The following is a 26,620-nucleotide window of genomic DNA, read 5'->3' on the forward strand; positions in this document are numbered from 1 at the left end:
AAATCCAGGACCTGTGCACATCTAGGCAAGGGACAAGTGCTCTACTGCTGAGCCATACCCTCAATCAACCCTTGATTTTCTTAAGGTCACTAAGCCCAGGTCTGACTCCTAGACACAGGCCCTTTGTACTGGAAGCTATCTCGCCCCACACCCCATCAACCCATCCAAGCTCACACACCTCCAATCATATCCCCAAAAGTAAAGGAAAAGTTAAAACATTAAATGAAACTAAATGGCACGGACATCAGATCTGTAAGTTTATTTGCTCAATGTACGACAGCTACATAATGACTCACATTCATGATATTCCATCACTGAGGAAAACTGCTAAGAATGGTCCGTGTGCGAAATAATTCCTTAGAGAAACACGGAGTTGGAAAAATAATCACTGATTAGACCTTAAAAATAGTTCACTGCATAACATGACAAAAAGCACAAAGGCTCATTCGGAGAACATAGTCAGTGCTCTCCTACACTGTAATAGTTATAATTTCACCATGACAAACACCAGACATTAAGATTAAGCTAACACTGGTGTTTCTTTTGCCCCCCCCCTTAAAAACAAAATATATAACTGCATGTCACTATAGCAACATCCAAAACAGATCAATTTGTTACGATCACTATTTGGTAGAGCAAACTTGTACCCCCAAAAGGAAAAATTAAATTAAAAAAACTTTAAAAAATTTGAAGACTTAATTTTCTTTTTGTCATAGGAATACATAACACCTACAGTATAAGTTAATAAATTTCAAGCTACTGTATAGAAATACAACACGAGCATGCACAATATTGTATCAATAGAGTAATGGAGGAGTAATCATTTCACTGGAGAGACAGTATCATAGGCAAGTGCATTTCTTTAAAAATAAAGAAAAGAAAAGAAACCATTCAAGCTGCGTAACACCAAGTCTCCCGTCCCTCTTCAGTTCCAGCCCTCTGTCTGTCTGCAGGGATTTTATCTTGCATTATTCTAAAACGCAGCCAGAGCCAAAGCTGAAATTTAAAGGAAAAATAGGTTTTGTAATTCCAGTCAATCATTTCCAAATGCGATAAGGACGGACACGACACTGCTCACTGGACATGAAGATAAAATTAGGGAAAGACCCACCCGCCCCTTCCCCCAAAGGTCTTCCATCCACAGCGATGACTCCAGGCTCCTGTAATGGCACAAAAGTGACAAAGCTCTGTTGAGTTAGAACTCCTGGAAGAATTCAGTGAGTCAGGACTTCCACCAGGGTGAGGAGGGGCCCTCAAAGGAAAATCATGCTGGGAAACTGCAATACTACAGAGCACACTGACTCTACGGTCATCACCACTCTTCTATTGTCACTGTCACTGTGTCCTGTTAAACATACTCATTTCCTAATTGTAAGCTTGATTTTGGTCTAGCAAAAGCATGTCAGGTTTTCCTCAGTCATTACTCATATCTCTCCTTGCCTAAATAAAACAAAGTAACAAAGTAACTCTGGTGGCATTACCCATCTTAGGAGTCCACATGGTGACTGTTTTTTTTAAAAAAAAAAAAAAAAGCTAAGAAAAACTGGACAGGCGACATGCAATGGGTCATGTTTACAGAGACCAAGCTGCAGTGGGAAGGAGGGCCCCAGGGCTAACTGAGAACAGCTGTGTGGAAACAGCTCTGTGGTTTCCTTCAATTGCAAAATGTGTGCTAACTCAGAGAGGTCAACCTCCAACTTCCATGCTTTCCTTGAAAAGAAAAAGGGGAAAAGTTTTGGTCAAACAGGATTCAGCGCTTACTCCCCATGGTGACTTCACTCACGGTCCGCAGCAGGCCCGCCCTCAGGCCCGCCCTCGAGAAGGAGAGCTGGAGGAAGGCTGGGCAGGCGCAGCGCCTCCTGCCGGGTCTCTACAGGTTCAGCTTCTAGCACCTGACTCTCCACACTGCACCACACACCTTCTTGAAGGCCACCAGCCTCTATGATCCAACCTCCAAGCCACTCGTGTGCCGTGGGTACAGCAGGGAAAGTTCACGTGCAGAGGGGAGCAAATGGCAGTGCGATCCCTGAGGAAGGAGCTGAGGCAGCTGGGAGCAGGGGTCATGGAGAATCTAACACCATACATGACAGACAGACCTGAAGTGCCTCCATTTTTGTGGTGCTTAACGTTTCTTTTAAAGTGATTAATAACTTCTGTTGTGGATTTGTTAAGAAGAAAGGAGGATGAAATCCCACAGCCACCTGCCAAGCACCTATTAACCGAACCTAAAGTAGCTTTGACTCTCCTCAGGGCAGGTTTGTTAGCCAAGGAGGCAGAGAACAGCAAAACCAACCTAGATACAGCTTAAAAAAAAAAAAAAAAACCAGCAAAGAAAAATTCACAATTGATGGCTTGATGTCACATATGGCTGTAATGTAGAAATACTGTAAACTGCAATTTAGTGTTAATACTGTCGACTAATCAGACTTGAGGAAAATGGGCAGGCCTAAACTGTAGGATGAGCAAACCTCATGCTCCAAGTCTGTTTGCTTGGGATTTAAACTATGCCATGTCTGGTAGAGGACACCCCAAAAGAAATGCACAGCTAAAACAGAGAAGCAGGAAAGTACCCAAAACAAGAGCGTATGTACATAAAATCCTTACTGGAACCACAGAACTTACTGAATGAGGGCCATTCCATTTACATTTTCTTTTCATCTCAAAACCTATCACCTAGCAATAAGTTAAATTAAAGACAGACAGCTCCACTTGCATGAACCTACACCACAGTCCATATGCCGTGAGACTGCTACTCCAATACCAGCACAGCTAGCCTGACTTTCCACTAGTGGTATTTTGGCAAAAACGTCAAAGAGGCGATCAAAGACAGGACAGGTCGTGGGTTTCTCCCTGGGAAGGTCAGCCCTCCCTTTCCCTCCCCCACCCGACCCCCAACTCATGGGAAAAAAATAAAGACTGCAGTAGTAGCATCAGCGTGCGCTGCCAGTCCACCTGGGGCCTTAATTGTTGCCTTCTCCGCCCTCGTCGTCTTGCTGATCGCTTGTCCAGAGCGTTAGGTTGTCACGGAGGAGCTGCATGATGAGAGTGGAGTCCTTGTAGGAGTCCTCGTTCAGAGTGTCGAGCTCGGCAATGGCATCGTCAAAGGCGGTCTTGGCCAAGTGGCAGGCTTGCTCTGGGGCGTTCTGGATCTCGTAGTAGAACACGGAGTAGTTAAGCGCCAGGCCCAATCGGATGGGGTGGGTGGGCTGCATGTGCTCCTTGCTGATCTCATGGGCTTCGCTGTAGGCCTTCTCAGAGGACTCCACCACAGTGGCCCGCTTCTCTCCAGTGGCTACTTCAGCCAGGTAGCGGTAATAGTCCCCTTTCATCTTCAGGTAGAACACTTTGCTCTCGTACTGGGTCTCGCTGCAATTCTTGATCAGGTAGTTGTCCAGCAGGCTCAGCACATCTTGACATACCGCCTCCAGCTCCTTCTCGATTTTCTCCCGGTAAGCACGAACCATCTCTATCTTCTTCTCGTTGCCATCTGCAGATGTCTTCTGCTCAATGCTACTGATGACCCTCCAGGAGGAACGGCGAGCTCCAACGACATTCTTGTAAGCCACAGAGAGCAGGTTCCGTTCTTCATTGGACAGTGGCTCATTCAGCTCTGTCACCTGTGAGAAGAAAACAATAAAGAGCTGTTACTGTACAGATGATACCAACTGGGTTAGTCACATCTTCATACCACTAAAACACAACAGTAGATCAAAATTATTAACAGAAAAAGAAGCACACTGTGCGGGAATAGGGAAGGGAATGGAGGGGGAACAGGCAACCAACAAGGGAAAAATGCAGCTGGATCAAGGTAATCAAACCCTGGCTTCCTCCTCAGAAGGACCCAGGCCCAGCACATGTGGTTCTATGGAAGAACTGTCAAGTCTAGCTTTTAGATGACAACTCATGTTGTTATTTTAATTGCAAAAGGCCTATACAATTTTCTCATGTAACATCATATACATATGATCCTAGAGATTCTAATTATAGATGACTTACATTCCTCAACTTGTCTGACTGACAACTTCATTTGCGCTACCTACTGACCCCTAGGCCTACCCCTTTTGGGTGAGAGTATACCTGAGTCAAGTTTGAGTCAACTTTTGAGAAACAAGAAGGCTTTTCTGCTGGTATGCCAAGAGAAGATGAATTACCAGGCGTGGTGCGCACACCAGTAATCCCAATAACTTGGGAGATAGAGGCTAGAGGATCACAAGCTTAAAGCCAGGCTCAACAACTTAGCAAGACATTATCTCAAAAAATAAAAAGGGCTGGGGATGGGGGCTGGGATTGTGGCTCAGCAGTAGAGGGCTCGCCTAGCATGGGCGGGACCTGGGTTCAATCCTCCGCACCACATAAAATAAATATTAAAAAAAACAAAGAAAGAAAAAAAAGGGGGGGATGTGGCTCAGTGGTTAAGCACCCCTGGGTTCAATTTCTGCCACCAAAAAAAAAAAAAAGCGGAGAAATGTGTACTTGTGACAGCGTCCATAGGATTAGTAACATACAGGACAAGAAAAATGAGCAAGTACTTCTGGAGGCAGTCAACAGAGATGATGCTTTAATAAACACAGGAACTTCAAAGGTTTCTGTCTTCACCATCCTAAGACTGTCAACTAACACTCCCTTTTTTTATTTTACCTGGTTGTGTGATATCACAGCCATTAGGTTTCTAACAGAGCTTACTTTCTTCCAGATTCTGAGGCCACATTATTCATCTAGCCTGTGTTTACCAGCTGCTTGTTCTTCTGCCCCGCCTAGAACACCTTCCAGTACTCCTACCTGGCATATACTAAAAGTATTAAAAACCAAGATAAGGCCAGGGGCAGTGGTACATGCCTATAATCCAGCAACACAGGAGGCCGAGACAGGCAGATCACAAGTTCAAGGCCAGCCTCAGCAGCTTAGCAGAGACTTGTTTCAAAATAAAAAGGGCTGGGGATGTGCTCAGTGGTAAAGCTTCCCTGGGTTAATTCCCCACTACCCCCCAAAGCCCCCAAACAAGGTAATACATTCCCTATGAAACCAGTTTTTCCCTACTCTCTTCTTCACCCCCAGGTAAACTAGCCACTTGTTACGTTCCTGGTGTTGATCACAGCTTCTATGTAAAATTGCATTACATAATATATATACTAAAGTGTTTGTGGGGGGATGCTATGCCAAAGATTTTTTTTCCACGTCCAAGTCATTTACCTTCTTTCTATAGCCTTTTATTTTTATTTTTTAATATTTTATTAGTTGTTGATGGACCTTTATTTATCTATATGTGATGCTGAAAATTGAACCCAGTGCCTCACACATGCTAGGCAAGCTCTCTACCACTGAGCCACAACCCCAGCCCCTTTTCTATAGCCTTTTAAAAAGGAATAGAGGATGCTTAGGAAAACTGATTATAGTCAGTCCCAAGTTTCTTTCTTCTTCTTTTTATACTGGGAATTAACCTAGGGCACTTTACCACTGAGCTACATCCCCAGCCCCTTTTCATTTTTTTATTATCTTGAGAGGGTCCACTAAGTTGCCAAGGCTGACCTTGAACTTGTTAACTGTAGCCTGTGTTTAAACTTCTTTGTAGTAAGTCCACAGCAGGAGTCACTGGGATTACTAGTATGCACCACCACACTCAGCTTGTCGCCACCAATTCCAATGCAGAGATAATTAAATCAGAACATAAAAACCAGATCATACTTATTAGGGTGCTACAAGCAATTCAGTCTTTGAATTCATCACGTGTAGTTTACTAATTTTTGAGATATCCAGAAAATGTTATACATTGCAAATATTTCTTGAACTGATTAGTATTTTTTTAAGTAGTTTTCTTAAGTTAACCTTTCATGATACATTACTGACTCTCTATTATAATACCTACAGCAGATGAGTGTGAAGGTGCTGCTAGAAGAATTCAGAGCACAAGTCAGGGAAGAGATGTTTTTCACTCCAGGACCCCTGTCTCCTCACCCCCAACACCCTGCCCTGTGCAAACATCCCTTCTCCTGGATGAACAGGGATGCTGATCATCTTCACATAGTCATGGCTGCTCACTCCTCGGGCAACGCTCACACACTGAGTTCTGATGGCTACCACCAAACAAATGCCAAGAAAATTCCTTGCCTGTCACTCAAGGGGCAAAACATTCCACTTCTCATGGTCATAGCTCCCTTACCCATAAACAGGTATTTGTGCCGGGTGCGGTGGCACACACTTGTAATCCCAGCATTTCGAGAGGCTAAGACAAGAGGATCGTGAGTTTAAAACTTAGCCTCTGCTCTGGCAAGGTGCTAAGCAACTCAGTGGTCGAGTGGCCTTGAATTCAATCCCCAGTACCAAAACAACAATATAAAAAACAAACAGGGATCTGTTATGACAAAAGGCTGAAGATCTGGGATACAAGTGCATGCGCTGGGAGATGTGAGCAGGTATACTTAAGGATGCCCTGAAGACTTTTTCCTCGTGTACTTCTCATTCCTTTCTTATCTTCCCATATCAAGTATTTCTTCTCTATCACATCCTCTTCCCTAGCCTGATGCTTCCTTTGCTCCTTATACCACTTCCCTTCCATGAACCTGAGCACTGGCGTGCAAAGAACTCCCTAGACTGGCTATGAGACAGGCAGAGGCTCTGGCAGGTCTGTGGGTGAGCCCTCAGGCCACCGTGCTCTCACCTCTCCTACTGCCAACGTGGGCGCTGAAGCCCAGCCACTATGATGCGACCTAATAATGGTCTCTGGTGCCAGGAGAAGCTCCAGTGCCTGAGCCCATGGAGATCAAGTTCTGGCCTTTCCCCTAAATCATGCTGTCCTTATTTCAAGAGCCAGGCTCTATTTAAAACTCAAGTGACCTCACCAGCGCACTATACCGTTAGGTCTTCTTTGCTGCAAAGGAGGTCTGGCTCCAGGGCACAGGGCAGCCACTGAGCTTATGTAAAGCTTTTCTAGTTGCGCAGACAAACTGCAACAGGGAGATTATGAAATGCCAACGCCACCTTTAGATAGAGTAACTCAAGCACATTTGGAACACACTAGGATGTTCTCTGCCAGTGAAAAACTAAGTTCGAGGGGAAAACTCTAAGCTCAAAAAGTCCTCAGAGTCAAGTAAAGTTTCTTTAAAAATCATAACTCAGGGACTAGAGTTATAGCTCAGTTGGTGAGCATTTGCCTTGCATGTGTGAGGCACTGGGTTCAATGCCCAGCACTATATAAAAACAAATAAAATGAAGGTACTGTGTCTGACTACAACTAAAAAAAAAAATCACAACTCAGAATTTTTAAAAAATCCCTCAGATCAGGACTTGCAGTGTAGCTTAGAGGTAGAGCAATTGCCTAGCATATATGATGCCCACCCCACCAAAAAAAATTCCCTTAATAGGATTTAATCTGTGGTTTTTACATTAAGAGATCAAAAATTACAGCCATACTATAAGGTAAAAATACTACTAAGGTTTAAAAAAAATTTTTTTTTCAAGTGTCCAAAACAGTGTTTATTTTGTTTTGGGCGCTGGGGATGGACTGAGCCCAGGGCTTCACACATGCTAGGCATGCACTCTACAACTATAAGTTAAACTCCAAGCCCCATAGACTATTCAAGGTGAGAAGATATCATGTAACATTTTCAATACAGCCAGCCACTGAACTGTTTCTAAGAATGCAAACTTGTAAATATGGTCCCCAAAATTTACTATCAGCTGTTGGAAACGTAGAAAGTGTAGGTCCAGGTCCATATCCTTCAGAGCTATATATTCTACTTAAAAAGGCTAGAGTTGTGGCATGGCAATAGAGAGCTTGCCTAGAATGCATGAGGCCCTGGGTTTAATCCCCAGCCCAGGAAAAAAATTTTGAGTCTTTTTTTCCCTCAACTCCTTCTAGCTCAAGTTCAAATTTCTATTCATAATGGAAAGATGTGAAATAGAACGATTAACAAAAAGACTTGAAAATCTGTAATTCTCTTCAATAGTTTCAAAAGTAAAATTCCCAAATCCCAGCTCCTAAGGAAATCAGTTATTAATTAGTAGCAACTGCTCTCCCCTAAGAGTTGATGCAGAGAGAAATCTTTTCTACTTAACTTTAGTAATTCTTTTGAGATTATTAGAAAAGCTACTTAGATGATTTTCTGATCTTAAGGCTTGGAGTACCAGATCATTCAGTTTCCTCAATTTACCTACTAAGAGCCTTAAATTGAGCCAGACACAGTGACACATGCCTATAATCCCAGTGGCTCAGGAGGCTGAGGCAGGAGGATTGGGAACTCAAAAAAAGCCAGGCGCTCAGCAACTCAGTGAGACCTTATCTCTAAATACAATACAAAATAGGGCTGAGGATGTGGTTTACTGGTCAAGTTGCCCCTGAGTCCAATCCCCAGTACCCACCCCCCAAAAAAGGACCTTAAGTTGTAATGAAGGTAACTTTTCATTTTTAAACTTCTTAAATAAGATAAATATTCATAATTTGATAATTTATTCAAAATAACACTTGAATTAATGTTACCTTATTTAAAATGGATTGTAAATTTGAGGCCAGTCTCAGCAAATTGGCAAGATCCTGTCTCAAAATAAAAAAGGTTGGTAATGTACCTATTGCTAAAGCACCCCAGAGTTCAACCCCCAGTATCTCTCTCTCTCTCTCTTAATTAAAAGCAGCAGCAGCAGCCACTGGGGATATCTAGCTCCATTGTGCCCCTTTTGCTCCCCTAGGATTTGAGGATGCTATCATCAAAAGGGCCACAAGGAATGCTATGTAAGGACACCCTGCAGCAAAATCAAACTCACGTGCACTGGTACCCACTGCCACCCAACAGGGCAGTTTCTGCTCAACTATCATGAACCACCGCTTCAAGAAGGCCGGTCTACTAATAATAAACTACGATTTTTAAAAACAACCTTTAGTTACCTGAACTATATACTCTGAGCAGAAAAGGAAGAGCTAACACAGAGGTTTTCAATGGCGATCCTTAGAGAGGCCTGCGGGAAAAGCTGGCATCTGAGAACTTGGGTATCGGGAAGGTTCCTACCACCTCGGGAAAGAATGGCTCACTGCCTTTCAAGTGTTGGTGAAAACCACGCACATTAGCCAAATTCCTGGTAGAAGTCTGGAACTCAGGCACGTGCTAAGCCGAGAATGCCCACAAGACCAGCACCGGGTGCAAGGAGCTTCCTGGTGGAGGCCATTTGTGCTCTGCTTGTCATTCCCCAGGGAAGAGCTGGAACGGTCACGCCCAGTCTTCTGTCACCTTTGTCCCAAGAACCTCTTCCCTTCACTGACAAAGGCTAACATACTTTTGACAGTAATGACACAACCATGGTACAACTGCATCTTGAGTCCTGGCAAATCACTGAACCTGAGGGTAACCCTGGGGACCCCAACACATTCATTCTAGAAAACTTGACAGCATATCCTTTAAGGTCTGATGACCACAAAAAATCTATTTAAAGGCCTACTTATCAAATTCATTCACCAAGCATTCACAGAGCACACTGAACACATAAAGATAAAAATTGGTGAGATGAACTCTGAGCAAGCACTCGGCCCTCCCAAGAGGAGGCCCAACTCACATTAGCGCCTCAGAGGAATTTCAGAGGCAGCAAAACTCCCTAGAAAGATTACAGATTTTAGCCGGGTACAGTAGTACATACCTGTAATCCCAGCGACTCGGGAGGCTGAAGCAGGAGGACTGTGAGTTCAAAGCCAGCCTCAGCAACTTAGCAAGGCCCCAAGAAACTCAGCAAGACCCTGTCTCTAAATGAAACAGGAAAAAACATCCATGGTATATTCAGGGACAATCTCGAGGTCTGAGAGAGACCTGGGCAAAAACCCAGAGTTTTCACAGCCATCAAGTCCTGTGTTCTTTTCAAAGTGCAATACAAAGTGGGCCATCACTCACCTTCCAGGAGTGGTCCAGAAGGACTCTTCCCCACAGTCACAACTAACAATCAAAAGGCAAGGAAACACACTTCTGGCTTTAACACCTGTGCTAAGGGTCTGATGTAGATGCTGCTACATCACAGACAGAGCCAATTCCTCTAACACAAAAAGGCCTTCTAAGGATTTACAAAATCAACAAATGAAAGGAACAGATAGCTAGTTGAGAGAAAAGGAAAACATAAACAAAAATGCCAAACCTCATTCATTTTAAAAGTTCCATTTTCTCCTATCAGACTGCCAAGGCTTAAAGTTTAATGACTCCCTGGGAGGGTGACAGTGGAAGTGGAAGTGCAGACTGATAAAACCTATACATGAGGGCAACTCAGAAATGACCACAGAAATTACAAATGCTCAAAAACCTTTGGCCCCATAATTCAACTTTTAAGAAGTGATTCAATGTACTATTTAAAACAATTATAGGCTGGAACAACCTAAATGATCTTAAACGAGGTACTAGTTAGATTATAATACAATCATACAACAGAATCCCAGATAGGCGCTAAAAAATTCTTTTATGTATTCTCAGTGTACTTCCAGAAAGGTATGAAACAAGACAGGCTGGGAGGTGGTGAGGGTTGAATAGACTGAGTCTGCTGAGCAAGAATGTGCTCAAACAAACCCTCCCCACAATTCATACCTACCAATTAAAATTTAAAGCCAAACTTGAAAACCCAAGTTTTCTTTAAAAAAGCCCAAAGTCCATAGTTTAAAAGCTCATGAATGCCCTTGACTTACTGAAGCCCTCACCTGCTGCTCTGTGCATACTGCTCAACCTCTGCCCAAATACCAGCCTCCTCTTTCAAACCCCTAAATGAGGACTGGAGCTGTAGTTCAGTGGCAGAGCACTTGCCTAGCAGTGTGAGGCCCTAGGTTAACTATCTAGCACCACAAAAATAAAACAAAATAATTTAAAAATAAATAAATAACACTAACTGAATAAAAATCCCTTATCAGGCCAGGCAAGGTGGCACCTACAGTCCTACCTACTCAGGAGGCTGAGACACAAGGATGGCTTGAGGCCAGCCTGGGCAACCTGATGGAACCCTACTGTTACCTTCATACAGCTATGTTCTACCCTGTTTCACCAAACAATGAACTCTAACATTTTTCCAGTTTATACTCTACGTACATGGTCTTATGGTTTTCAAATATCACTGTCCCTTCCTAAAGTTCCACAAGCACACATTTTCACATTTTAACACACAATGTCGGTTCTGCTTATGCCCATTTTTAGCTTTTTAAAATTATTTTAATAGGATGGGGCTGGGATTGTAGCTCAGCAGTAGAGCACTCTCCTAGCATGGGCGGAACCTGGGTTCGATCCTCAGCACCACATAAATATAAGACATTGTGTTGTGTCCATCTACACCAAAAAATAAATATTTTTTAAAAAATTTAATAGGAATATTTCCAGTTTCACTTTTGAAAATTGACTTTATATTTTCTCTATTATGTTAAGAGTGTATCCATGTATTTCATATTTTTCTGATAAACTTTTGTAATCGTAAGTGGGTTTTCACTCCAACTATAACTCTCTACTTATCCTATAGATAATCACTGATGATTTGTATTATTATTCCTATTACAAAGACAAGAAAATTAAGGCTCAGAGGCAAACAGAACCCAAATGACTAGCTCTAAATTCCACATACTTCCCACTATACAACTAGTTTTTAACTAAGGACAGAAAGCTTTTTATAAAACACTCACTGGGCAGCCCCACCTCTTGAGGCTCAGATTCAATACTGCATGGAGCCAATCCTTATCTAAGGCCAAAAACTATACACTGTAACTCTCAATGCTGAGTTACCATATAACTCAATATTTCCACTGCAAAGTACAGAAAATAAACACGAAAATATGTGTCCATACAAAATCTTGTTTAGGAATGTGCATAAAACCATTAGTCATAGCTAGGCATGGCAACACATGCCTGTAATCACAGGAGCCTTAGAGGCTGAGAGTGGAGGATTACAAGCCAGCATCAGCAACTCAGCAAAACCCTAAGTAACTTAGTGAGACCCTGTCTCTAAATAAATGAAAAAAGGGCTGAAGATGTGGTTCAATGGTTAAAGTGCCCCCTAGGTTCAATCCCTGGCACCAAAATACTTAATAGTCAAATTAATCATAATAGTCAAAAACCAGAAACAACCCAACTAATGAACCATCAACTAATGAACAGACAAAATTTAGTATGATGCATATAAAACAGATTACTTTTTGTTGTTTATTTCTGATTATTTTGCAGTGCTGGGAATCAAACACAGGACCTCCCATGTGCTAAGCAAGTGCTCTATCACTGAGCTACACCCCTAGTCCCAATGAAATATTATTAAAGCATGAAAATAACCCTGATATGTGCTACATATATATATTTTTTTAACTAAACAAGTCAGTTGCAAAAGACCACAGAATGAAATGCCCAGAATATATACAAACCCAGAAACAGGGCGGGTCACATAAGCAGAGGTGTGTTCTTCCTGGGAGGGGCAGAAAGTGACAGCCAACAGGTACAGGGTTTCTTTTGGGGTTGATGAAAACTTTCTAAAATTAATTGTAGTGAAGCTTACAAGTCTGAACATATTAAAAATCATTAAACTGCACACTTTTGTATGGTATACAAATTACTTCTCAACAAAGCCTATCAAAAATCGCCGTGCATATCATAATTTACACAGCATTTTCCCACCAGCAATTAAATATCAGCTGATGTGCTGACAGGCTCAGAATTCCCCACAACTCCATGCTTCATCATAACGTGGACTTAATGTAACGGCACAGTGCTCGGGCTGGTGCCCAATCCTCCTCTTAGGATGCCATTTAAATGCCTGTACAATCGCATGCAGGCTGACACTTCTCAATAGCCTCTCCAAAAAGGAGAAAAGGGCTGCTGTTTAGTACACAGGAATGGTCAAGCTAACCATATTCCCCACCATGGTTTAGGAAACAGGGAATCCAGTCAAGGAGGAAAACACCCTGGAAGAGCAGGCAGCCCACACCCTGCAAGCCAACACTCTGGGCCTCTTATCAACACTGCTGAGAGGACCTTGGACCTCTCACACACACCTTCAGTGAGAACTCACCCATATCCCACCTGCAGAGATTAACAAGCATTTGACCCTTCACATCAATACTGAGTTTGTGCCTTCACAGCTGCAAACTTTCTCACAACAAGGTTATGGCTCAGTGGGAGGCCCTGGGTTTGACCCTCAGGACGAAGCATACAGAAATAAAATAAAAGTATTGTGTCCTGGGGCTGGGGATGTGGCTCAATCGGTAGCGCACTCCCCTGGCATGGGTGCCAGGTTCAATCCTCAGCACCACATACAAAGATATTGTGTCTGCTAAACTAAAATAAATAAAATCTTAAAAAAAATCTTAAAAAAAAAAAGGTATTGCTTATGACTATTAAAAAAAAAGCTTTCAAGGCAGAGTCTTTTTTTTTTTTTTAAAGGCACAGGGGCCAGGTGCAGTGGTGCATGCCTGTAATCCCAGTGGCTCGGAGGCTCAGGCAGGAGGATCAGGAGTTCAAAGCCAGCCTCAGCAAAAGTGAGGCCCTGAGTGACTCAATGAGAGACCCTGTCTCTAAATAAATACAAAATAGGGCTGGGGACATGGATCAGTGGTTGAGTGCCCAGGGTTCAATCCCTGATACAAAAAAAAAAAAAAAAAGAAAGCACTGAGGATTGAACCCAGCCCTCTGCCACGAAGCTATACCCTGGGCCCTTCTTATTTTGACACAGGGCCCCACTAAGTTTCACAGGCTGGCCTTAAACTTGCAATTCTCCTGCCTCAACCTCCTAAGTAGCCAGAATGAGAGGTGTGCTCCACCAACCAGAATCAATTCAAACACATAGTTCTCAAACAGTTCTCATCTCTGAATGGTTTCTAATCCTACTTTCCATTTTTAGGACAACTCCCCTCACCATCCTAACTCTTCCCAAAACATGCTCTAATTCACGAGTACCCCGTGGCCTGCTATGTAGAATACAAACTACCACCTAAACAGGGCTATCTTCAGAAATCATCAAATAAATAAGCCAATATTTTAATTTTTCACTAGTTTTTTCATAAATCTTGTTTTTAACGTTGAAAAAGGGAAGACTTTCCCACTAGAAAATTAAACAAACTGTTATGCATGAAAGTTGTTATACAGGTTGGAGTTGTGGCTCAGTGGTAGAGCACTTGCCCAGCATATGTGAGGCGCTGGGTTTGAGTCTCTGCACTGCATGTAAAAAAAATGAATAAAAAAAGGTCCAACTAAAAAAAATTAAAAAAGAAAAGAAAGTTGTACAAACTATGATTAAGTTCAGCACTTTTAAAAAACAGTCTTCAGCCACAGGCACAGGAGACTGAGGCAGAATTCCAAGTTCAAGGCCAGCTTCAACAACTTAGTAACCTGAGGTAGGAGCATCCTGACTTCAAAACCAGCCTCAGCAACTTAGCAAGGCCCTAAGCAGCTCAGCAACAACCTATCTCTAAATAAAACAGGGCTGGGGATGTGGCTCAGTGGTAGAGCTAAACTGAGCCCAATCCCCATTCTCTCTCTCAAATATACAAAAACTTTCTGTGATATTATTTACTGGGATTGCATGAATTGTGACCCTACTTTGGGTACAACCAGAAGTCAAAAATTATGCTCCATTTGTGTATAATGAGTCAAAGAGCATTCTACTGTCATATATTACTGATTAGAACAAATAAATTTTAAAAAATTAATAACAATCTGGTCTCAATGTCAGTACCACAGAGGTAGAAAATTTCTGCTCCAAGCTAGCAATGCCCAGGTCAAAGGCTGAGGATAAAAATGGAAGATAGTAAAAAACAAAAAAATCCTCAATACCCAGATCACAATGATCAACTCTTATTACACATCTGCTTTTTCACAGTAATATTAATAATAATTTGCACACTACACCACTCTCTGCATCTTCACATTAATACAGGGCTCACATTCCACCCCCACAATCTGAGCTCGGTCATATGAATCACCAATGAATCACTGTGGTTCACTAACAATCACTTCTGAAATGTTTTTCAAGTGACATGAATCTACATGGGATGTATCAAGGCCAGATTGTGTGCAAAAATGGCTCATGATAATCTCTCCTAACCCTGTCCACCCACTTCCTTTGCAATGCTTCTGCACCTCCCCCCTCAAGAAGTAGAATTTACTTTTCCACCCATATAATCCGACATGGTCATGTGACTTGCCCCAGCTAAGGGAGCACTAGCAAGAGGCCAGCAGAGCCTTCAAAGGAGCTTGTGTGCCCAGAGCTTGCTGCTGGGAACGCGCCTATCCTACCCCCAGGAAGCAGCCTGGGTTAACCTTGAGAGAGGTCACATACAGCTCACCCAGCCCCAACAAAATAAGTTTCTTGTAGATATGTTGGGGCTGGGTGAGCAAGCTGTGGAATAAGATGTTAAACTGAAAAAAAATAAAATAAAATTGTATACACAAGACCTCAGAAGCTTTATATTTTTCCCCCACAAATGCTATTGCTGCATACAACATAATGAACAGCGACATCTGGGGACTCACAGGGCTGGAAGCAAAAAGACAGTTCATTGTCTACATTCACCTTGCTCCAATCTGATCTCGATTTTAACTGTCAGGACACAGAAAAGCTCCCAAGCCCACGTCCGAAAGATACTCATCAAGTGTCTCTCAAAGCCCCAGACACATCATGTCATTCCCTTGGTAAATATCTAAATAACTCTACTCCAAAAATTAGGTAAATCAAAATTAGTTTAAGGACTGGGGATACAGCTCAGCTGGTAGAGTGCTTGCCTCACATGTACAAGTCCCTGGGTTCAATCCACCTAAAAATAAATAAATAAATAAATAAATAAATAAATAAAATATTTTTTAATTAGTCTAAAAGATTCCTAACAGGCATGGTGGTGCACACCTTAAATCCTAGCCACTCTGAGGCTGAAGCAAAACTGCAAATTCCAAGCCAGCCTGGGCAATTAGAGAGACCCTGTCTCAAAATGAAATTTTAAATAAAAGGGGGAGGGGAATAGGTCAGTAGTAGAGTGCCCCATGGGTTCACCCCCCAGTACTGAACAAAAAAAATTAGTGATACTAAATTTTGACAACTTACCCCAAAGCACACCCTTGTCCTTATTCAGAATCATTCATTTAAAAAAATCAAACTCAGGACTGGGATTGTGGCTCAGCAGCAGAGTGCTCGCCTAGCACGTGTGAGGCCCTGGGTTCCATCCTCAGCACCACATAAGAATGAAATAAAGATAATGTGTCTAACTACAACTAAAAAATAATAAATATTTTAAAAATAAAAATCAAAAATCAAACTTAAAACCTCCAACGTTTCAGCCCTCACTACTGCCCATCAGACTCGAATCCTTTTCCTTCCTTCTCTTTAGGGTTCATTTCTTTCTTTTAAGGGTCATTAGATCCATCGATTCAATTTTTTTTTGCATAAATATAAAAGTTTATTGTGCCATGTTCTTCTGCAACACAATTTCTCTAAAGCACCTAAATGTTCAATCAATCCAACCACCTGGTATTGCTGTTCTTACACCCAAGATTTAGGCAAGGAGAGAAGTAAGAAAGGGAAATCAGTTACTACAACCTGCCTGGCAGCCCTTGCTTACTAGAGGAATGTGACCCTAGATAAGCCAAATAACTGTACCCATCACTGCCTCCTCATTGAATGCCTAAAAAGATGTGTTTTCCCCACGTGGAGGAGCAGGTTTGCCTAGTATGTGTGAGCCTCTGGCTATGTTCCCCAGCACCTAAGGCAGGAAAAAGATGGTTTTCCCTCCATGCATTCTTACCAGCCATGTCTTTATGCCTCTCCCTACTCTCCTCATTTCCCCTTAACACACACTCCAAGTTCAGGCTCCAATAAATGATGCCCTAGGGGCTGGGGTTGTGGCTCAGCGATAGAGCGCTGGCCTAGCCCGTGCGAGGCTCTGGGTCGATCCTCAGCACCACATACAAATAAATATATTGTGTCCAACTACAAAAAATTAAATTTTAAATAAGTAAATAAATGATGCCCTTCAATTCCCATCTCTCTCTTCTTATTTTCTTCAAAATAAAGCTCTTAGAACCACGTCGACACCTGTTACCACTTCTTCCATCTTCCCTGCTCTCCTCAGCCACTGCCACAGTGACCTTCCAGTCACCCAATGCCTTCCACCTCACACACCAGGGTTTTCTGTATCCACCTTACATTTTAATTCACAGGGCCTAAGGGTGAGGCTGGGGTAGAGTGCTTACCCAGTGTGCACCAGGCCTGGGCACACAGCCCAAGAAAACTGACACACACCACTGACCACTCCCCTTTCTGGTACTCTGCTCTGGGTGTCACCATCCTCTCCAGGCTTCTTACATTCACTGTGCATTTTTCTTCCTCATTCCAGGACCCATGGCACAGGGCTTCCCATTTTCAACTCTACATTTCCCTAAGGGACTTCCTCATGTATGGTTCCAACTATCACAGAGGCAGAAGACATTGTTGGACAACTCTATGAGGGTAGCAGATGTTATGTTCTCCAGCTCTCAGACCAGTCTCGTCTAATTGGAGGCAGGGGGCTCAAACCCAGGGCCTTGTACATGCTAAGCATGTGCTCTACCCCCGAGCTACTCCCAAGCCACATTTCCTTATCTCACGAATTCACACTACTTTGAGTGGTTACACTCAAGTGCCTTTCATGTATTAACTTAATTTGCCTCATTTTAAACTTTTCCTCCAACTGAAAATGACCACAACTAATCATTTGTCCCCCCTCCTCTTTCCCAGTTCATCTCTAACCATCTACTTCTCTCTCAAGTCTGCCTCTGTCCAGGGACCCATCTGTGAGACCCCTAGAACCCTCGACTAATCTGATCAGCCTCCTCCGCCTCAGTGTCTTCCTGTTCAATCTCTACACGGCTGACCTGGGAGCTTTCCTTTTGGTACTGAGGATTGAACTCAGGGGCACTTAACCCCAGCTCTTTATATATTCTATTTAAAGACAGGGTCTGAGTTTCTTAGCGCCTCGCCATTGCTGAGGCTGGCTTTGAACTTGCCATCCTCTTCCCGAGCTGCTGGGATTACAAGCAGGCACATGGTACCCAGCTCCCCTGTGATCTCTTCAAACCAAAAATTGGATTACAATCCTCCTCTGCCTTAAGTGACTCTCCAAAGCTACAGAAAAACCCAAAACTCTACAGGCTCTTCAAGCACTGGCCATGAGTTGCTTAGACTCGGCTCCCACTGGAGATGTAACTCAATAGCGCCTCTGGGTTCAAACCCTGGTACAAAAAATAAAATAAAATAAATCAAGTTCTTTGTTAAATGGATTTAAAACATACTAACTCATGTAATCAAATGACATTTACTAAAAAAAAAAAAAAAAAAAAATTAGGATTACCCTCAAGGAAATTTGTTCTGCTGGTTTTTGGAGATTTTGGTTTTGTGGGTTTTTTGTTTTTGTTTTTTGTTACTGGGGATTAAACTCAGGGGCGCTTAACCACTTGAGCCACATGGTCATCCCTTTTTTTTCTTTTTTTGAAACAGGGTCTCACTAAGCTTTGAACTTTTGTACTCCTGCCACAGTCTCCCAAGCCACTGGAATTACACCCATGCACCACCATGCCCTGCCTGCATTTTAAACTTAATACAAACAGCACAATCTCAAAATCACCTAAATGGGAAAAGAAAATATTAAATACACAGTAGTCTAAAGGGTTTTTCATGCTTCTACAATTAATGGTATACTAAAATCATGAAAACAGATCAATTATTGGTACAACAGTTAAAATAGCAGTCTTCAGGGGCTGGGGTAGCTCAGCGACAGAGTGCTTGCCCAGCATACATGAGGAACTGGGTTCGATCTACAGAACCACATAAAAACTAACATATAAAATAAAGGCATTGTGTCCATCTACAACTACAAAAAATAATAATAATAATAATCAAATCAATCTTCAGTACAACTCCTTTTGGAAACTAAAAAAAACTTTTTTTAAAATTTGTTCTAATTAGTTATATGTGACAACAGAATGCATTTTGACACATCATATATAAATAGAGTATAACTTCTCATTCATCTGAGTTACACAGGTCATGTAATCATATATGCACATAGGGTAATAATGTCCAGTTTATTCTACTATCATTCCTACCCCCTAAAAACCGTTTTTGAAACATGAGTCCTAGTTTTAGAAAAAATACTTCTAGCTCAAACCTAGGCCAATTAAACATTCCCACCTGTAAAATGGGAAGAATTTTATTTATGATGCTGTCGTAAAATTAATGGTAAAAGTAAGTAAAAATGCTTCCAAGGTGACAGTAAATATCAAAGGGGAGAGAGCTGTGTTGGTGATCAAACCCAGGACCTCATGCATGCTAGGTAAGTGTTCCACAAACTGACCTACATCCCAGCCCAATATGTTCCAATATTTGATCCAACAGGGCAAAATTTTAAATCTTGTGTTGGCCTAAAAAAGGCTTTTAGTCAACATAGAACTCTACAGAAAAAATATTTTTTAAAAAATTCATACCAGGGCTATTAGATCCCATGACCCCTTGTAGGAATTATCACTTGAATAAATCCTATTCCTTTACTCATTTTTTTTAAAGATTTTTTTTTCCTGTAAATGGATACAATACCTTTATTTATTTATCTTTATGTGGTGCTGAGGATTGAACCCACGACCTCACACACGCTAGGCAAGCACTCACTACTGAGCTACAACCCCAGACCTTCCTTTACTCTTAAAAAGGGCTGGAGATATAGCTCAGTGAGAAAGCATCTGAGCTCAACCCTTAGTATCCCATTCCCCAGAAGGAAAAAAAAAAAAAACACCACCATACCAAAAAGTACCCTAACTGTTCAAATTCTATTGTGGTCCCAAGGCTAGTATACTGCAAGTAATAGTACTGACTGTTTTTTTTTTTGTTTGTTTTTTTTTTGGTACTAGGGATTGAACCCAAGGGCACTCAACTACTGAGCCACACCCCAGTGCTATTTTGCATTTTAGAGACAGGGTCTTGCTAAGTTCCTTAAGGTCTTGATAAATTGCTGAGGCTGGCTTTGATCCTCCTGCCTCAGTCTCCTGAGCCACTGGGATTACAGGCTTACGCCACCGGGTACTGACATTTGTTGCTAGCAGATATTAATACTTTCTGAAAAATTAACATTTAAGCATCACTTATTAAAGTTAACACACTTTAAATGCAGAAAAAATTCACACATGCCATATTAAGCCAGCCAAATGAGCACAGGAAAGCAAGATCAAAATTATAATCCATTCAGAAAAGTTTTGTAGATCTACTTGCCAATTTCAAATGAATAATGTTTGGGGCTGGGGTTGTGGCTCAGCAGTAGAGCACTTGCATAGCACATGCCAGGGCCTGGATTCGATCCTTGGCACCACATAAAAATAAATAAAGGTATCGTGTTCAACTACAACTAAAAAATAAATATTAAAAAAAAAAGTTAGGGTTGGGGATATGGCTCAAGTGGTACCGCACTAGCCTGGCATGCATGAGGCACTGGGTTGGATCCTCATTAAAATAAAATAAAGATATTGTGTCTACCTAAAAAAATATTTAAAAAGTTAGTAGAAATGTATTCATGCAAATTTTTAAAATTCAACCTGTATGTTAAGTTTATCATACCGTTTTTCCTTCCCCGATAATTATAAAAAATAAATTGGCAGATATCTACCTGATACTGGCTACTCACTGAACATTATCATTGAATTAATCAGCTCCATTTTTTTTTGTATATGCAGTATAGCAGAATAAACCCAAGAGTGCTTTACCACTAAGCTACATCCCCAGCTTTTTTATTTTGAGACGGTTTCACTAAGTTGCTGCAATCCTCCTGCCTCTGCCTCCCTAGACAATGGGATCACAGTTGTGTGCCACTATACCAGGTAGTGGATTCAAACCAAGGCTCTCTGGGACCAGAGCATTGGCTGTGTGCAATAGCTCCCTCCCTCCCCCACTCCTCCCTCCCCCCCACCCCCCCACACAGATTGCTTTTTTTTTTTTTTTTTTGGGGGGGGGTACTGTGAATTAACCACTGAGTCACATTTCCACCCCTTTTTGTTTTATTTTGTGACAAGATTTTGCTAAATTGGTGAGGCTGGCTTTGAACTTCCAATCCTCCTGCCTCAGTCTTCCAGGTCATGAAATTTTTTTCTTCTTTTTTTGAGGTACCAGTATTGGAATACAGGCCTCATGCATGTTAGGAAAATGTTCTATAATTGAGCTACACCCCAGCTCTTTCAAATTTTTTTTTAATTTTTTATTTATTTGAAGGGTGGGGAACCCGGGATTGAACTCAGGAGCACTCAACCACTGAGCCACATCTTTAGCCCAATTTGTATTTTACTTAGAGACAGGGTTAAGACAATTTCTGGCTAAATTAATTTCCCAGGCTGACCACAAACATGTGATCCTTCCTCAGTCTCCCAAGTAGCTGGGATTACAGTTGCTGGGATTACAACTGCACTGCCATCTTTAAGGCAAAAAAATATTTGTTTAAAAAAAAATGCTTTATTGAGGAAGAAGGATTGTCTTGTTCAAGGCCAGCTTGAACAACTTAGCCAGACCCTGTCTCAAAATAAGATTTAGAACCAATGGGAAGGACAGTAGAAAGATCCTATATATATACCCTATATAAATGTATGATTACACCAGTGGAGTGACTCTGAACCATGCACAGCCAGAGGAATGAGAAGTTGTGCTCCATTTGTGTACTATATGTCAAAATGCATTCTAATGTAAAATAAGTAAATATTAAAAAAAAAAAAAAAGTTTAAAAAAAAAGAAAGATTTTAGAGCCGGGCATGATGGTACATTTCTATAATCCCAGTGGCTTGGGAGACTGAGGTAGGAGGTGTGCAAGTTCAAAGTCAGCCTTGGCAATTTAGGCCTTGTCTCTGAATTTAAAAGAAAGTTGGGTGGGGGGAGCCCTGGAGAGGCTGGGGATGTGGCTCAGTAGTTGAATGCCCTGGGTTAGATCCCCAGAACCCCTCCCCAAAAAAGCTTGGGAGGTAAAAGCCAAACAAAAGCAAAACTGGCTTACTCACATAGCCCAAACCAATCCAGAGTTTCCCCCTCTATAGACTAGAGAGGATAGTCTCAGAAGAACAGAACTGCCTTATAATAAAAGGCAGCAAGAAGCAAGTAAAAGAGTGTCAGGATCATGTCTGCTCACCTATAGGGACTGCATCATCCCCTCCCCACAACAGACCACCCAGGCTTAAGTCCTCTCATGGGAGTACAGATTAAAGGCAAGGCTGCATCAGGATGTCAAGCACCCTCAGTAAAAATCCAGGGGAGGGCTGGGGTTTCAGCTCAGTGGTGGAGCACTTGCCTAGCACCCAAGAGGCACTGGGTTCAATCCTCAGCACCACATTAAAATAAATAAATAAATAAAATAAAGGCATTGTTTCCATCTATAAATAAAAATAGTTTTTAAAAATATCAAGGGGAAGGGCTGGGGTTGTGGCTCGGCAATACAGCACTCACCTAGCAAGTGAGAGGCCCTGGGTTCAATCCCTAGTATTAGTTGTGTTGTGTACAACTAAAAAATAAAATATAAAAAAAAAATATATCAAGGGAAAAAGTAAATTATTTGCCATCTGGATTAAATGATTTAAGCAAGAAAGTACACTATGAGGTTGCCAAATTTGAACATAAAAGAAATTTTGCTAGGAATTTGAATATTTGTGGAATATAAGGAACAATTTTAGGTAGGTAAAAAGCCAACTTTCAAGATGGTAAATAATCCCAAAAGGGACCAGAATTAAGTCAAGATTGCCAATGTGCTGAAAAGTGGGGAGGCTGGGCATGTGGGGAATTATGGTACTACTCATCCTCGTTTTGTATGTTTAAAAAAGTTTCCATTAAAGAACAGAAAGGCAATCATTCCAAGTGAAGAAAAGCAGGAGAGGAGATGGAGAAGCAGGAGAGGAGATGGAGCTTGCCTTGCTTCCTCCTCCACAACAAGCTCAGGATAAAAAGGAGGCTGAGGCAGGAGGATCCAGTTCAAACCCAGCCTCAGCAAAAAGTGAGGTACTAAGCAGCTCAGTGAGACCGTATCTCTAAATAAAATACAAAATACGGGTGAGAGGGGAGGCTGGTGAAATACCTCAGTTGGTACAGTGTTTGCCTAGCATGCCAAATCCCTGGGTTCAATCCCCAGCAGCACAAAAAAAAAAAAAAAAAAAAAAATAGGGCTGGGAATGTGGCTCATTGGTGCCAAGTTCAATCCCCATACCGCCCACCAAAAAAAGTGCTTCTCCAATTTTGAACCACGAATATATACGCAATACCACTCTATATTAATCTTTTAAAATTTCTATGAGATGAACTGCCATTAACACTGGGTCTTAAAAGCTTTAAACATTATTCTTAATCTATGGCCACATCCCCTATATGCATCTGATCTCAGACCTGGGTGGTCTGTTGTGGGTAGGGGATGATGTAGTCCCTGTTGGTCAAGCAGACATGATCCAGAGTTAGGCCTGGTTGGTAGCTGGATGGGAGCCTGCCTAGGAATACCAGAGGCTTTGAATAACGTATATTTATTGTAGGATCTTTCCAGCACTAAGACATACATAGCAATAACATTTATAAGTACAAATTTGAAAGAAACCTAAGTGCTAAATTAAAAAATAAAGTAGGCACACTGGCATACACCTGTAATCTCAGTTGCCCAGGAGGCTGAGAAAGGAGAATCATAAATAATAAAATTTAGCAAGGCCCTACAACTAAGCAAGATCCTGTCTCAAAATAAAAAATAAAAAAGGACTGGGGATGTAGTTCAGAGTTTAAGCACCTCTGTTAAATACCTGATACCATGAGGATGGGGTTGTAGCTTAGTGGCACAGTGCATGCCTAGCACATCTGAGGAACCCGGTTTGATCCTCGGCACCACATAAAAATAAAAGTATTGTGTTTGTCTACAACTTAAAAAAAAAAAAAAAAAAAACTGGTAGCAAAATAATGATGATGATGATGGTAATAAGAGCTGGGGTGTAGACCAGTTATAGAACACTTTCCTAACATGCATGAGGCCTTGGGTTCAATCCCTAGCACAACAAAAAACTAGAAATGAAAAAGATTGTAACATGTCCACAGGATTATTCAGCCATTGAAAATATCGATGACATCCAGGCATCATTGCATGTGCCTGTAATCCTAGTGGCTTGAGAGACTGAGGCAGGATCGGTCCAAGATCCAGGCCAGGCTCAGCAATTTAGCAAAGCCCTAAGCTACTTAGTGAGACCCTGTCTCAAACAAAAAACATTAAAAAAGGACTGGGAGTATGATTCAGCACCCTGGGCTCAATCCCTAGTACAAAAACAAAAAAGAAGGAAAATATCATGAAAGCAGGGTGAGAGCATAATCCTGAGATCCAGGCTACTCAGGAGGATGAGACAGGAAGATCACAAGTTCAAGGCCAGCTTTCACAATTTAGGAGATCCTGTCTCAAAAAAAAAAAAAAAAAAAAAAGACTCCCTTAGAAAAGCACAGCATCACCAGACCCAAGATGATTCTAGAATATCCCTTCCACATTCATTTGTCCCAAACTCGTTTTTCTTGCCTTAGAATCCCCTTTTCCATTGTTCTTCTCACGATTCTGTTAATTTCTCGTCTTTCCCAACCTCATAGAACTTTCTATTTCTATAATTTCACAGGCGTAATAGAAATACCAAAATAAGACTATTTGCAAAGAATGGGGTAGGACTTGGGGAAAAAAAAACACTTGGCCAGTACCACCAACCAGCGCCAGGCAGGTCCTCATACACAGGCATACCAGCAGGGAGTATGGGGTTATTTGGATGGCTACCACCCATGCCAGGTCTCCCACAGCAAAGACACACTATTTCACACTGGATTACTACAAGTAAGTACTATTATTTTTTTAAAGAGAGAGAGAATTTTTTTAATATTTATTTTTTAGTTTTCGGTGGAAAAACATCTTTATTTTTATGTAGTGCTGAAGATAGAGCCCAGCGCCCCACGCATGCCAGGTGAGCGCGCTACTGCGCGCTTGAGCCACCTTCCCAGCCCCACAAGTAAGTATTATTAAGAAACAATTCAGTAAAAAAAAAGTTTTGAGCTTAGCTGGGTATGGTGGCATGTTCCTATATTCAGGAGACTGAGGCTGGAGGATACTTGAGCCCAGTTCAAATGACCCCATTTCCAGAAAAATAAAAGGTAGCAGGGTTAGAAATGTAATGGCAGTAGACCATGTGCTTAGCATGTGTGATGTCCTAGGTTTAATCTCCAGCACCAAAAGGAAAAAGAAATTTAGGCCTATTTCTATACCCTTAATAACACTACAGGTACCTTGTTTCCTAAACCTGGCTATTTAACTATAACAGCTTAGAAGTCATTAATAATTCCTTTTAAGCTGAAATAAATAAATAAATACATACATACATACATACATACATACCCTGGCTTCCTCTCCCCAGCCATTTCTCACCCTCTGGCTGCAGCTGCTCCTCACACTCAGCTAGGGCAGGGCTAGGAAGTAATTCCTCTCTAACTGCTATCAGTACACATGGAGCTGACCCCTGCCATCTCTGCACAGTCCCAGCTTGGACACCCCTAGCAAAAGACTAAAACGAGAGGAAAGCTGAGTACTTGTGGGCTTTCTCTACAGATGAAGAGGGTAGGAACACTTGAGTTCACTTGGAATTACCTTTTTATGTCATGCTAAGATTCCATCTTTGTGGGCTGGGGATGTGGCTCAAGCAGTAGCACGCTCGCTTGGCATGTGTGCGGCCCAGGTTCGATCCGCAGCACCACATACAAAGATGTTGTGTCCGCCAAATACTAAAAAATAGATATTAAAATTCTCTCTCCCTCTCTCTCACTTTCTTAAAAAAAAAAAAAAAAAGATTCCATCTTTGTAAGAACACTCACTCTTCTCTATTTATTTTGTCACAACCAAACTTGGTGTTATGTGACACACTAGTAGCAAATGCTTCTCTCTGAGATGCACCCTTACAAGCCAGTGGCTTCCACTTTGCAGTTCTTGGAAAAAAAAGGTGCAGTGGATTGGTACAGCAGCTGTCTAGAACACCTGAGAGCCTGGGTTAGATGCCCACAGCAGAAAAGAAAAGAAAAAGAAAAACCCTCATGCAAAAAAAGATTTACAATTTTTGCTGGGCACTGTAACAACACCTCTAATCCCAGAAACTCAGGAGACCAAGGCAGGAGAATATCAAGTTCAAAGTCAGCCTCAAAAATTTAGTGAGACTTGTCTCAAAAAAAAAAAAAAAAAGGAAAATGGGCTGAGGAGATAGCTCTCCTGGTTCCATTCCCTTTATCTCACCCCCCCAAAAAAATTTTTACTATTTATGCACAATCATGAAACCAAGTCCATTATTTAATAATTTACCTTAAGATTGTTTCTTGAGCCCTCCACCTTTAGGCTTTTTTTTTCCCCCAATGGGTAAGGCATTTTTGTTTTGCAGCCCTGTGAAATCAAACATCTTGGGTCTCCGGCATGTCATGCAAATGCTCAGTAACTGAACTACAACTACAAACTAGAGCCCAAGGATTAAAAATGTTTCTTTTCTTTTTTGAGACAAAGTTCACTGTTGCCTGGACTGGCCTTTTTAAAGCCTTGGGCTAATCTGATCCTTCTGCCTCAGCCTCCCCAATAGCTGAGACTATAAGCACTTGCCATTATGCACTCTTTGGGAGGCTTTTTTGATCA

At 41.7% G+C, this 26,620-nt stretch overlaps 1 protein-coding gene across 1 annotated transcript in view; it reads right to left on the reverse strand.

Annotated features, from left to right (window-relative positions):
- Positions 1-235: 235 nt before the first annotated feature.
- Ywhag (tyrosine 3-monooxygenase/tryptophan 5-monooxygenase activation protein gamma) overlaps positions 236-26,620 on the reverse strand; it is a 31,747-nt gene continuing 5,362 nt past the window's right edge. Inside the window, exon 2 of the mRNA XM_076839905.1 lies at positions 236-3,617. Within this exon, the coding sequence (XP_076696020.1) occupies positions 2,961-3,617 (657 nt within the window). The 3' untranslated portion in view covers positions 236-2,960. The remainder of the gene's footprint in view (positions 3,618-26,620) is intronic.

The sequence above is a fragment of the Callospermophilus lateralis genome, chromosome 19, assembly GCF_048772815.1.
Source record: "Callospermophilus lateralis isolate mCalLat2 chromosome 19, mCalLat2.hap1, whole genome shotgun sequence".
Taxonomy (NCBI): domain Eukaryota; kingdom Metazoa; phylum Chordata; class Mammalia; order Rodentia; family Sciuridae; genus Callospermophilus; species Callospermophilus lateralis.